Below are 15,137 nucleotides of genomic sequence, written 5' to 3'. Positions count from 1 at the left end.
GAGTTTATGCACGCATATTTTGGGGGGGGGGGGGGGGGGGGGGGGTTGGGTGGGGGCGGGTTTTGGGTGTTTCCTTGATTGTTGGAGATACCACAGTGTGTGCAGTGCATCAATTAGCATTAGTCTGTCTGTCACAGCCTTTTTTTTCAAAAGGAAAAGCAAATCATATCTTTAATGTAACGGGTTAAAGAGTACAAGATATGTTGAACATGTCAAAGCTTTAGTTTGCCTTAATCCCTAACGTAGCCTTTTCCTTTTTGGCTGATTAATCTTTGAATTTCCCCCCGAACAGGGACCTGGGAAAAGGAGGGACTGTGGAGCACACGTTTGACAAACATTCAGTTGACCTGGAACCTGGGAACCCTGTGAGAGCCAACCTAGCATCTCTTCTGCTGGGCAATCGCACTAAGCCAGTGTAGGTTTTGCATTGAAAACTCAAATATGTTTCTGAGGTTAACATTCATTATAATACAGCTGTAATTTACTGTTAAATTGTTTTTGTGTTTTTTTTTCCAGGCATGTTCCAAATATGTTTCCAAATTATATCCGTGCCCCAAATGGAGCAGAGGCCAAACCAGCCACTCAACTATATGAAGGTCACAAAAAAATTGAATATATTTCAATTCTATACATAAGTAAGACAGTCCAGAAGAACAAATCAATATGTCACACATATTGGTACTACTGGTTGGACACAGTCCGAAGAAGCAATAGGGCTCCCTCGTCCCATGGGCTCACTAAAAAATCATTTGAAATGTGTCCATTTGTGTCAAGTCATAATAACAGGGCAAAAAATGTCCCGCCCTTGGGTCCGTACATTTTTTTAAAAACTTTAGCCCTTTTCATTAGTTGAATAGCCTTGGTGGACCAGGTCATCTGCGAGGGAACATCTGACAGAGTGCCCTGTCAAAAGTAATGGGAAAAAAATGATATATTTTATCACCCCGGTTTGGATACACACACACAGACTATAATATTTACAAGACAACTACGAGCGAAGCTGATATGGCTCCCCTCACACTTTTTCCAACTATTCCTTATTTATAATGAATCATGCAGCAGTCCAATCTACTTTACACATTTTTTTTTTAAATGTTGGAAGAGTTCTTTACCTTATGTTTTGTCCTGGTATACCACTTTTATTTGTAGGAGCTGTATTCACGGGACATTAACTGCATCTCATAAATTCTCATCAGGAAACGGAAACTCACTTCTCAATGTATCTGTCTACACACACACACACACACACACACACACACACACACACACACACACACACACACACACACACGCGGCAATTGCCAGTTATTGTGATTGGGTAAAATTGTGCCTTACAACTTCAATGTTCTAATTGCGTACTAATGTTCAATTTTCTAATTACATTAGAAAATTGAACATTAACATAAAGAAAAGAAAGTCTATTTTAACATTGTTGTTGATTTATTTTAGGGAATGAAGAAAAGTACCAGAATATAACCCTGTCCCTGATGAGCGACAATCCACTGAACTCCAGTGGGAAACAGGAATGGTGGGACATTGCCATTGAGGGCTGTGCACCTTCCTCCTGTGGGGTCCTGTCCATGATTGTATTCAATGACAAAGTCAGTCCACCCAGTCTTGGCTTCCTGGCGGGATATGGGTGAGGAAAGCTTATTTACACACAGTGTGTACATGGGAATAATTATAGAACGGATATGATCATGATTACAAACTAATAAGTCAATACAGTGGAGGAAATGACTGATTTTAATTATTTAATCCCGTGTTGAATTTGTAATTTTGCTCTCTTGCAGTGAAGTGTCGAATTTTGGAGGATGTTCATTTATTATGGTAACAGAATAATCATTCAAAAATGCTAAATAAATACACACAGAGAAAATAAAAGTTAATAAATTAATAAATGTGTGCTGAACTAACGTAAAAGCTTTGAGTCACCCCTTTTTTGCCTGAGCAGGATGTCTGAGTCATTGTCATGCTTTTATCCTTAACATGTTTTGACAGCTGCTTTGTCTTGCCCACGGTGCTGCACAGATTGCAAGGTTGTTTCAATCGAAACTATGGTTGTACGAATGTGAAATTATTGTATGTCACAAAGGAAATTATAGGTAACATGAAATACATTTTATAATATAATGTGGAAATATATAATTCGACAAAGGTAAAGATAGTGATTATAAATTAAATTATAATTCTCCTTTGTTTCGTGTGTGTAGATGCCTCACACAGCCGCACAAATCCACTGTTATGTAAAGGCAATCCTTATTGACAGATAAAATGGTAGTGGTGCCCCAGTGAAAGACACAAACACTAATGACAAAGGAGCGCAAAGGTAAAACATACAGCTTCATAGAAATATTGTGAGTTGCACAATTTATGTGATACCCTTCAAACTGTGGATCCATAAATGATCCGAACTACTCAACGTGACTCAATGTTACTCTTTTATCTTTCTACATTTGTACTGGTAATACTGGTCAACTTACAAAAGAGTTACAATGTAGTTTTGTCACTTTGAAAAATTCATACATACCTGAGAGATAAGTATGTATTTTTCGATCTGTATTACATGAATCCAAAATGGCTGCCCCATCTAGGTATTTAAGCTTACTTCTTGCAATAACAATAATGAGGCTCTCTCCATTGGAGTTAACAGCAAAGACAGATTGGGTGAAAAAGACAGTCCATTTTTTAAAAGACCCAAAATCGAGGAACTCTGAGGAGACTAAGATGCATTTGCGTTACTGTTCATGAAAAGACAGATGAATGAATTGGAATAAACATCCTAGCTATCCCAAAATGAAATTAGAATCTTCTGAAAACCGATTGCATTTCATGAAACTTAATTTGTGACACATCACTGTCAAGACATTTTGGCATTAAAAGTTTGACAAATATATATATTTATTATTTTATTTTATTCCATTGCGCATTTTTTACTAATCCGCCAATAATTAAAATAAGTACTGAGAAATGCAATTATTATTTTGGTGGATACAATACTGTGATTTTCTTTGGGATTGAGGGAAATGATTAGACTTGAGATGTTGACAGACATTTGATATGATGTTCATTTGCGTTGTTGAAATGATTCTCCTTTTTTTGCCATCTTTCTAGGATCATGGGTTTGTATGTGTCTGTAGTCCTGGTCATTGGCAAGTTTGTACGAGGCTTCTTCAGTGAGATCTCTCACTCCATCATGTTTGAAGAGCTTCCTTGTGTGGACCGTATACTGAAGCTTTGTATGGACATATTCCTGGTCAGTAGTCTTGTATTACAGTGGCCTGCAAAGAAATGTTTAGACCCCTGTTGCACATTTTTTCATGATACAATAACCATTGCAAATGTACCGTATTTTGCGCACTATAGGGCGATTCGGAGTATAACACACACTTTCAATGAATGGCTTATTTTAAAACTAATTTCATAGATAGGGCGCACCGCATTATCATATAGAGTAGAAGCCACAGTAGTGGCTGCGGTTGAGTTATGCATCCACTAGATGGCGGTACGCCAAAGGGAATACAATATAATACAGCTTTATTTAAATTGAGCTTTCATAACTGCTGCAGCTGTGAACAAGCGCTTTACAGAATATTTGAAATACTACGTCCAAGAAATCTGAATATTGATCCATATTGCAGGCACATCAGATTATAAGGCGCACAGTTGGCTTTTGTGAAATGTGAATGCTTCTGGGTGAACCTTATAGTGCGGAAAATACGGTATTTTGTTCAGATTTTGAATGATGGACTAAGTGGCACTTTATTGAAAAGTGGGGGGAAAATGATATAAGGCTTTCCAGTTCTTTTACAAAGTCGAACAAAAGTATTCATCTTCCTCTACATTAATCACCCCAAAATAGAATCTATAGTAACCAACCTTCTTCCGAAATCACCTCATCAATAAATAGAGCTTACCTTTGTGTAATGCATGTTGTTGTAAAAAGAGATGTTTTGTACATACTGTACCTCAGAGATTTGAACTTTAGGGACATTAGTGGATGAATAGTACCGTGAAGCCAACTTACACAGCCTGCCCTGTGGTTGAAATTGATTTTAATTTATTGTTTTGATCAGGTCATGTTCAATAAAACATGCATGATATATGTAACTATATTGGGCTCAATTCTGAATGTAAATATTAATATTTTTACTAATGCACTAAAGTTCGAGCAAGGAGTTTTTACTATTTGCAGCATTTCTTCCTCTGAGAATGTCTTCTCAAAATCCTGAACTGAATCAAAAATCAAGTTTATATTAATTGATACCCTGCCCTATATCAACGCTCTGTATATAAAATTTTAAACACAGAATATGCCCAGCACATAACAATGTGTCTACAGTAAAAAATATAGATTAAAAAAAAACTGACACATATTAATTCCATTTCAGGTGCGTGAGACTGGCGAGCTGGAGCTAGAAGAAGAGCTATATTCAAAACTCATCTTCCTTTATCGATCGCCAGAAACAATGATTAAATGGACCAGGGACATCCGCAGCCGAGACACACATTGACAAATGGACTCGTTGTTTTCGACTGAGATGCAAAGCTGTTTTATTATTAGGTTTAAGTTCTTTTGAGAACTTCACTGGCAAAGATTGAACAATGGAGACCCATTTAAAAAGTTCAATGAATGTTCAGAAAAGTATGCATACTGTAAACATGTTGTAGATAACTAAGGCAGTGGTTGTTATAAATTGTGTTAAGTTAAAAATCATACGTCCTATTTGCTCACGAACCATAGTTTTTCTACGGAGTGATTACAATAGGTTGCTTTTTGGGTCATCTGTAAACATTTAGGAAATGTGACCTTAACAGCTTTCATGTTGTATACTGTTCAGTGTAAACAATCCTTCTTTGATGTGAAATCACTATTAAATAACACTGAAAAAAATAACATTTGCGGGGATGAGATATATATGTGTGTATATATATATATACACTCGGGTGGTGTCCGTCCCTCATTCAGCTTGGGTCCTCTCCAGAGGCCAGGAAGCTTGAGGGTTCTGCGCAGTATCCTTGCTGTTCCCAGCACTGCACATTTCTGGACTGAGATGTCCGATGTTGTTCCCGGGATCTGTTGCAACCACTCATCTAGTTTGGGGGTCACTGCCCCGAGTGCTCCGACCACCACAGGCACGACTGTCACCTTTACCTTCCAGGCTCTCTCTAGCTCCTCTCTGAGCCCTTGGTATTTCTCGAGTTTCTCATGTTCCTTCTTCCTGATGTTTCCATCACTTGGGACCGCTACATCCACTACAACGGCTTTCCTCTGCCCTTTATCTATGATCACGATATCTGGTTGGTTCGCCATTGCCATCTTGTCAGTCTGGATCTGGAAGTCCCACAGGATCTTCGCTCTGTCATTCTCCACCACCTTCGGAGGTGTTTCCCATTTTGACCTTGGGGTTTCCAGTCCATACTCCGCACAGATGTTTCGGTAGACTATGCCAGCCACCTGGTTATGGCGTTCCATGTAGGCTTTCCCTGCCAGTATCTTACACCCTGCAGTTATGTGTTGGATCGTCTCAGGTGCCTCTTTGCACAACCTACACCTTGGGTCTTGTCTGGTGTGGTATGTCTGGGCCTCGATGGCTCTGGTGCTCAAGGCCTGCTCCTGAGCAGCCAGGATGAGTGCCTCTGTGCTGTCCTTCAGGCCAGCCCTCTCTAGCCACTGATAGGACTTCTTGAGATCGGCCACTTCAGTTATGGTCCGGTGGTACATCGCGTGTAGGGGCTTGTCCTCCCATGATGGTCCCTCTTCCAGCGCCTCATCTTCTGTTCCCCATTGTCTAAGACATTCTCTGAGTACGTCATCCGTTGGAGCCTTCTCCTTGATGTATTCATGGAGCTTGGATGTTTCATCCTGGACAGTGGCTCTCACACTCACTAGTCCCCGGCCTCCTTCCTTTCGGCTTGCGTACAGTCTCAGGGTGCTGGATTTGGGATGCAACCCTCCATGCATGGTTAGGAGCTTTCGGGTCTTAACGTCCGTGGTCTGAATCTCTTCCTTTGGCCACCATATTATTCCTGCAGGGTATCTGATCACTGGCAGGGCATAGCTGATTATTGCCTGGGTCTTATTCTTGCCATTGAGCTGGCTTCTTAGGACTTGCCTCACTCGCTGGAGGTATTTGGTCGTAGCCGCTTTCCTTGTTGCCAGTTCGAGGTTGTCATTGGCTTGTGGTATACCAAGGTACTTGTAGCTGTCCTCAAGGTCTGCTATTGTTCCTTGAGGGAGTGAGACCCCTTCAGTGCGGACTACCTTTCTTCTCTTAGTTACCATCCGACTACATTTCTCAAGCCCGAATGACATCCCGATGTCGCTGCTGTAGATCCTGGTTGTGTGGCTCAGGGAATCTATGTCCCTTTCGCTCTTAGCATACAGCTTTATGTCATCCATGTAGAGGAGGTGACTGATTGTAGCTCCATTTCTGAGGCGGTATACATAGCCTGTCTTGGTGATTACTTGGCTTAGGGGGTTCAGTCCTATGCAGAACAGGAGTGGGGAGAGTGCATCACCTTGGTATATGCCACGTTTGATGGACACTTGGGTAAGTGGCTTGCCATTGGCTTCAAGTGTGGTTTTCCACATCCTCATCGAGTTCGCAACGAAGGCTCTTAGGGTCCTGTTCACCTTATACAACTCCAAGCATTCAGTGATACATGTATGTGGCATCAAGTCATAGGCTTTCTTGTAATCAATCCAAGCTGTGCACAGGTTGGTACGTCGGGACCTGCAGTCTTGTGCGACTGTTCTGTCAACCAGGAGCTGATGTTTGGCTCCTCTGGTATCTCTACCGATGCCCTTCTGTGCTTCGTTCATGTATTGATCCATGTGTCCACTTATTTTAGCCGCAATGATGCCTGACATGAGCTTCCATGTTGTGGAGAGACAGGTAAATTGGCCGATAGTTGGATGGGGCTGCACCCTTTGAGGGATCCTTCATGATCAGGATCGTTCGCCCTTCGGTTAGCCATTCTGGGTGAGTCCCATCCCTCAGCAGCTGGTTCATTTGTACTGCTAGGCGCTCATGGAGTGCTGTGAGTTTCTTTAGCCAGTAGGTGTGGACCATGTCCGGGCCTGGTGCTGCCCAGTTCTTCATATCTGAGACTCTTTCCTGTATGTCTGCCACTGTTATGGTAACCGGGTTCTGTTCAGGGAGGTTGCTGTGCTCCTCTCTCAGGGTCACCAGCCATTGTGCACTGCTGTTATGTGCAACCTCCTTCTCCCATATGCCTTTCCAGTACCTTTCAGTTTCCAGTCTTGGTGGGTCAGCTCTGTTGTTAGGACCCTGCCACTGAGCGTACACTTTCGCAGGTTGTGTTGCGAACAGCCTGTTTATTCGTCTGGCCTCATTCTCTTTCGTGTACCGCTTTAGGCGACTGGACAAGGCTTGGAGCCTTTGTTTGGCAGTTTCGAGTGCTTCAGGTATGGTCATCTGGATGTACCTCTCGGGTATTGGCCTTTTCATCACACCTCTCTGGGCCTCCGTCAATTGACTCACATCTTTCCGGGCCGCCTTGATCTTAGCCTCCAACCTTCTTTTCCATGGTGGCTAACGTATCTCATGGATTCCATGGTTGCTCTTATAGCCCAGAGTCTCCAGGATCACTGATGCTGAAGCGTATATCAGTTCATTGATATCAGTTCATTGTTTCCGTGATTGTTACGGTAGGGATCGCCCTCAGTGCTGCATTCACACTTTCCATGAGACTTTCAGGTGGTACTTCACATAGCCGTTGTAATCGGTTTCTAGGTTGCCCAGCTTTCATTCTCGCCATGATCTTAGCTTTCAGGTCAGTTGCTGCCTTGCTCAGCATTTCATTCATTGGGGCTGGCCACCCAATCTCATCTGCATTCATTGGGGCTTGCCGCCCAATCTCTTGTATGACCTCCTCCTCTGATCTGGCAGCCTGGGGCCCTTCACCATGGAACCTGCGTGGTACCTCATCAATCTCAAGTTGTGACTGTTGGAAAAACTGGGCTACTGGTGGTTAACCGTGACTGTGGGTTTCGAAGTAACCATTTAGCCCACATTCTCTGCATGTAACCCCTCTGACTAGGGTTGCTTGAGTAGTAGCATTCCAACAGAGCCATGTTATCGCATCTCGCCCATCTCCGCTTCGTTGCAGTAGCCCATTTTTCATCAAGGTGCTCTGGTTCCCCAGCACCTGACGCAGACCTTGTTTGGCCGGGCGACGTCTGAGCCGGCATGTCATTCGTTTTATTGTCTCTCATCATTGTATGAGGTAGGCATTAGCGTGAAGGATCTTGCACAAGGACCCACACTGGATGGTGTTATGTGCTCATTTTTGCCCCAAGCGGGATTCGAACCACTGTCTCCCGTATGCCAAACCGATGCCTTACCAACTGAGCTATCCAGCTGCCACACACATATATATATATATATATATATATATATATATATATATATATATATATTAGAGCTGTCAAACGATTAAAATATTTAATCTAATTAAAAATGCAACTGTCATAATTAACTCAAATGGACTAAAAAATTAATCGTGATTACGCACACATTTTTTGCCAGCCAATCGCAGGGCACACAGAGACAAACAACTATCCACGCCCACACTCAAACCTAGGTACAATTTAGAACGTCCAATCAGCCTGCCATGCATGTTTTTGGAATGTGGGAGGAAACCGGAGCACCCGGAGAAAACCCACGCAGGCCCAGGGAGAACATGCAAACTCCACACAGGTAAGCCGGAGCTGGAATCGAACCCGGTACCTCTGCACTGTGAAGCCGACGCGCTAACCACTGGACTACCTTTTTTAGTGTATACAGGTTTCAAGATGGCGATCCCTTTTCAAATATGCATCCAGAGAGTTTTAACATTTCTGAGCAAACGCTATGTGCATACTAATGATTTCCCTTGATGGTTTTTTTTTCAACACACAGTATTTGTTGTTTTTGTGAAAAAAAATACCATGGGTCTTTTAACAATAGTTGAGATTTCAAGTTCAAGCTAAGTTAAATAGGGTTCCCAAATCCTCTGAAAAACCACCACCCTGTGATTCAATCGATGGGTCATGCAGTCCACTGAGATGTGGTTAAAATTAATCTCATGCCATTGTGTCTTCAATGTAATGCGCTCCGAAATCCATTGAACAAGCAAACATTTTGCTAATGCTAATGTCGGATATGTCCCGAAGCACCAAGTTTGGTGTAATCTTCCAAATAAAGAAATTAGAGCTGTCAAACGATTAAAATATTTAATCTAATTAAAAATGCAATTGTCATAATTAACTCAAATGAACAAAAAAATTAATCGTGATTACTCACATATTTTTTATCGTTTCTGAATTTCCTTTTACATTTTTTGTCCTATTTTTCCCCATTTTAATGCTCTCATCAACTTGGAATCATGAATCAGTTTTCTATGTGCCAAATGCAAATATTTACTGAAATAACAATTTCAATTTTCAATTTTACATGAACATTTTTCACTTGGAGCAGTTGTTCACACATAATCTCTCACACAATATTACTGTCCATCAATAATGGTGAAAAAAATATTTTGTCACACAACAGCTGCTTTAACAGCTTTTTTAGTGAAATCAAAACAGAGCAATATAACATAATAAAGTGCACATCTAAGGTAAACTAGTACTCAGCCTATAGTAGATTTAAACCATGGTTGCATACTTCGTTTTTCTCAAGTTTGCTTTGAACACAGCAGTCTGTTTCTGTATGTTTGTTGGAGAATAACGAGACCCCGGACACCAGTGTTCACCAGTGCTGTATTCAAAACTGCCGGCCGTACAAACAAGCGCAAGCACTTCCCCCGTGCTGCTGGGGCAAACCATTCAGAAAGAGGGGGGTTTCACTCCCCCTAACAAAGTCAGGCTATGTTGATTATGTTGGTACTTCTTGCGCGGAAGTCTCTCTACGGTTTTTGTGTCTACCTCATTTCGGATGACTACACTTGGTTCGATGACAACACTGGAGACGTTTTATTTTCGCTAGGTCGCTACCACTGTCAGACGAACACAGAGAAGCTCCACCCGCTCTATTTATATGGACACGGAACGCTGTAGCCTTCCACACAAAATAGTTCCAAACAAGTAGCAATCGCGTCAGTGGCATACATCGTATACCTGTATGATACACAGAGAGAGAAGAACAGGTAACTTTGATCTTGTCAGTGGAGCAATCTGGCAACTTTTTAAAAGTAAACTTTCCATTCATAAACTCTTTAAGTATCCGTTTTCAGTGTTTCGCGCTGCCATGGCTGGCAAAACAGACATGGGCGTGGACTTCTGCAGCGCGCTTGTTGTTTTGTTCTGGTGTATTTATAGAGCAACGTAACGTGTGCCGCGTTAATCTCGCGAGAAAAAATTTAATCCCGTTAAAATTCATTTAAATTAATGCCAATAAAAACGTGCTAAACTGACAGCTCTAAAAGAAATCCCTTCTTGGAACATTATATTTTGAGCTGAACAAAAGACATCATAATAGACCCCTTGGAAAAAATCATTTAGATAACCTCTGCCGCACACAGTTTTGGAAACGAATATCTTTCAATCAGTAAACTGCATTTTTCCATTTGCACACCAGCATCATCTGGCCCCTGTGAGAAGATTTATTTCCAAAACAGAAATGCTCAGCAAAAAATAGAATCGCTTCAGTTCAGCCACTTTGATAAAACTTAAAAAAAAAAAACACTGAAACATATCACTGTTTAAATTCTTGAAACCACGTACAACAAAGGCAAATGGGCTGACATATTGTTTCGACAACAATCGTCTACAACACAATTGAATTGACTTTATTGTCATTACAGGTTCATGCAACGAAAATTTCACTTAACAGGCATGCTCTGCACAAAAAACATGAAAAACAATGACGAACATGGGATATGGGGCCTGTCGTTACTCGGTATGAAGCGCCCCAAGATCTTAGTTCAGAAAGGAAACAACGAGGGTGGGAGAGGGGGGAAAAAACATGCTCGAACTATTCTCTTCTGAGGATAATTAAAGTCGAGGAGAAAAAAAAGACCCTAGCACGTAAACAAGCGTATGACAGTTACAAGTCACAATACATAACATGTAATGAGGGGGTGGGTGGATAGGAAGGGGGTGGTGGGGACGCGATGCGGCCTGTCCGACCAGCTGCTCAGTCCATTCGAGCGCTCCGCAGATCAGTTCACATCGCAGGGAAAAAAAACAGGAACAATGAAGGTGGTGATACAAGGTTATGTATGCACGTGTGATTGTCAGATTGTGTGTGCGTGTCAGGCCGCACCTGCTTCGTCAACGTCTTCTCATGGAGACAGTCCTGGCTTATCAGTCAATGGCCGAGAAGGAGGGGGTGATGGGAGGGCACTAGCTTCCATGCATACTTTCTTCTAGGGGAAAGGTCCAGATAGCAGATGTTTTGGGAACAGCTGCCAACAATTCCAGACAGTCTGGTCTGTGTCTCTTCAATGGCGTCGATCAGCCAAATCCGTGCTTACTTTTCTGAGCGCGGATCCCAATTTCTCCAAGTGGTTCTCCATCTTGCAATGACGCTCCAAAACCGCATCCATTCTGCGGTTGAGCTCTGAGTGTTGGACATCCGCGCCATGCAATCCATGAAGACCGGCAGCTTCTTCACTTACAATAAAGCCGCTCCTGTCGGTTAAATTTCACGATAGATCAGGAAACTGCTAACACCAAACAGCAGTATGCCTGCTATCAGAAGGCCGATAATGTGGATGTCTTCCACATCCTAAACGGACAGTATTGACAAGCACACCCTTCTCCACTTCCTCCAGGGATCTAGGGTGTATCCGGCAGCAAATGTCCCCGAGGGGCAAGTAGGCTCCCCACTGCCTGCTCTTCTCGCCGAGAAAATTTTGTCCATGGCATCGAGCCACCAGCCAACCAATTCCATGGTTTGGAATTGGAAAGGAGGCTAGGAAAGTCAGACAAGGACAGCACATAGACTGGGTGGTGAGCAGGGGAGTGTGAGGGAGGACAGGAGAAAAGCAAAAAGCATCCGCCTTTGTCGAGAGCCAAGCAGAAAAATTGACAAGAAAAAGGAAAATAATTTTAGATCACAAAAAAGTATTTGCCTCCTTATTAAAAACGGTGCAAATGCCTCTTTAGTTGCAGACAATAATGTGATATGTCCTTCCTCGCTTGCCGAACTTGAGGCAACATGACAGTCTTAACCCGTAATGTAGGAATATAAATGTCGCCTAATGTGACAAAACTGCAAATTACGGTCACCAAAATTTATGTTGGCATCTTTCCTTATGCTCACATCATCCTCTGAAAATATTAGAATGATCATTCAATTATGAGGGATTTTAGGGTGGTTTCCTCTTCATATAGGCGCTCACTACAAATGTCACTTCACGAGAGAAACGCATCGACCATAAAATACAAATCCAAAAACATGCATGACAGGCTGATTGAATACTCAAAATTGTCCCTCGGTGTGAGTGTAAGCGCGGATGATTGTTCTTCTTTGTGTGCCATGCAATTGGCTGGAAACAGGTTCAGGGTGTATCCTGCCTACTGGCTGAAGCCAGCTCGGATAGGCTCCAGTACGCCCTGCGACCCTTCTGAGGATAAAGCAGTATGAGTAAAATAAAGGGATGGCTGGATGGATGGATAAAAGCCATTCCACTGTCCTTTACATCAATGCTTCGAAAGTGATCTAAAACAGCTCTGCATACAGGATTTGTGTGATGATAAAATTATGAATAGGATTTTTTTTCCTGGCCTAAGCAGAAGCCCTGGCTTTTATCATCCTATTATAATGTTTCATGAAGCACTGCAAATTATACACAGCACAGAAATCATCATAATGTAACGGATTCATTTTCCCCGCAACCACCCAGACCGCTTTATTGCCCCATTTCTCAAAATAAACTGATTTTTTTTCCCTAACAGGATCTACTAATTACAGTATTCCCGACTAGAGTGTTATGTGGAGTAAAGTTTTGCTTGGAATTAACATCCAAAAGAGAAGAACCTGCTGAATCATTCTAATGAGAATCAGAGAGCTGAACTGGTAGGGCGCTGTTGACAAAATAAAAATTACGATACCCATTCTTTGCAAAATCATATAGGGGACAATATTCAAAAAAGACTGTCCATTTATAATAAGCCCAATCAAGTACGGTATTTAAATTTGAACACCATTCATAACATATCCTTTGTGACGTCTAAAAACTAATTTTCAGAATGTACTGACACGTATTACTCCACATATAATTTGAATTAATGCTATTAATTGCCTTTATCATTTTATTTGAGACAGGTTAAGAGTAGGCCGGATAAATTCACGGAGATAAACTGTCACTCCCTGCAGACATCTGTTAAGCATGGACTTACATTTATCCATATTGCTTAAAAAATTGATTTCCATTACTGTAGGGTCCTTAGAAATAATTTATACAGTACCCAACTATTTAACATCTTTCTTACTTGTGATACCATTTATTGCCTGTAGAGGTCAGTTATGGAATGTCAATAACTCACATTTACTCTATTCATATGAAGTTTCACAACCCAGAAGCCTTTGAGAATACAGTAGATACATGTTCTCAGGGAATTTTTTTTTCCAAAAACAAGGTTGTATCATATGCTCGCTGACTTATCACTATTTCCCAATTCAAAAGCGCCACCGGTTGTTGTTTTGGCAAAAAAAATAAATTAAAAATGTGGTCAAAATTATCTTAAAACTGGAGTAAATTAGTAGAAATGTAAAATTGTCGATGTTAGCTGTTTGCGCCACTGCACGATCTGCTACGCATGCGGCATTGACACGAAACAAAAAAAAAAAACATTGGTGACTTTGATGATATGATTATATTTGAAATATAATTGAATTCAATGTAAATAGTAAAATTGATATTACAAGTGTAATAATTCATAGTTACACTTGAAAATAACTTTTCCCCAGCATAGTCACAGGATTTCGTCAACAGTCTCTACAGTCAGTGCAATCTTGAACAAATCCGCAACGAACTGTGGGTAATATATTTTTGCTGAGGGACCATGGATAACATAAGACAAGACAAGACAAGACAAGATAAGATATCCTTTATTTGTCCCACACTGGGGAAATTTAAGCATATGGGCTCAGCCGAACAAGGGGGCATAAGGGGTGGGGCGACAGCAGTTTGGAGAATTGGAAAACCGTTGCCAACGTACTCTTTTATTATCAATCTTTATTGAACAAATCAAGTTACAATTCACAGTACAGTGAAACTCCTCTACAACGAAATCATGTTTGCAGCTAGAATTTTTTCAGAACAGGGTGGTTTTTACTGTAGCAAATTTGATCTCAGATGTAACCACACACACAGACAAACGTATGTGTACACCCACACACAATTTTATGTGTACTCTTTATTTTTATTTCAATAGTGCATAAGTATGAGCACACACTTATTTGACACTTCATATTGTCAGTGTAGAAAGAAAAAAAGGGAAAGAAATTACGAAATTTACGATGAGCATTCCCTTTCACTTACATCAATTTCTTGGATAATGTCTTTTATTTTTCTTGCTCTGTCTTTCATTTTGATCACTTTTACCCTCTCTTCCAGCATCAGAGCTCTTCTTCTCTTTGCTGCTTGACATCCAAAGGTCTGTTTTGTAGCCATTTAAGCAATTCAACGTCCATGCTCATCTGAATCTAACAATACAAATACTTCCTGGACCCGGTGGCTTTTCTTTCCGCCATCTCACTGTCTCTAACTCTACCTCCCCTCGATCGCCACCCAAGACAGTGTCAAGTCGAGGAAAATGCTTTACTTGTAATACGAGGAAACATTTGAATTTGAGGCATAAGCAATTTACTCTGAGCAGCTAATCGGATGCATTCCACTCTATCTTCTACGGATCTAGCTTCAGTATCTACACACATAGACAATGAGGTCCCTTTTGGCCAATCGGAGGCCAGGATGATGCTCGGTAATCCAGTGGCAGAGCAGCTATGATTATGTTGCGTTCAGGAAACTCGCAGCTGTGACCGAAATAAACATCGTTCACTCTGTAAACCAGTGTGGTGGTTGCTTTTGCCGTTTCCGAACGAAGCAGAAGAGGTTGCTGTTGGATTAGACTTCGTTGTAGTGAATGTCTTTGCGAGGCTGGAGCAGAGAAAATAATT

General features: G+C 41.4%; 1 protein-coding gene across 4 annotated transcripts in view; it reads left to right on the top strand.

Moving 5' to 3' along the window:
- The window catches only part of piezo1 (piezo-type mechanosensitive ion channel component 1), a 157,587-nt gene extending 152,675 nt beyond the window's left edge, over positions 1-4,912 (top strand). For all 4 annotated transcript variants that reach the window (XM_052080973.1, XM_052080974.1, XM_052080976.1 and 1 more), the window contains 5 exons: positions 293-415; positions 517-596; positions 1,450-1,639; positions 3,115-3,256; positions 4,392-4,912. In XM_052080973.1, the coding sequence (XP_051936933.1) occupies positions 293-415; positions 517-596; positions 1,450-1,639; positions 3,115-3,256; positions 4,392-4,514 (658 nt within the window). In that variant the 3' untranslated portion in view covers positions 4,515-4,912. The remainder of the gene's footprint in view (positions 1-292; positions 416-516; positions 597-1,449; positions 1,640-3,114; positions 3,257-4,391) is intronic.
- Positions 4,913-15,137: the final 10,225 nt, after the last annotated feature.

This window comes from Hippocampus zosterae, chromosome 11 (genome assembly GCF_025434085.1).
Source record: "Hippocampus zosterae strain Florida chromosome 11, ASM2543408v3, whole genome shotgun sequence".
NCBI lineage: Eukaryota > Metazoa > Chordata > Actinopteri > Syngnathiformes > Syngnathidae > Hippocampus > Hippocampus zosterae.
The sequence above is the reverse complement of the archived record's forward strand: the minus strand, read 5'-3'. Positions and strand labels throughout refer to the sequence as shown.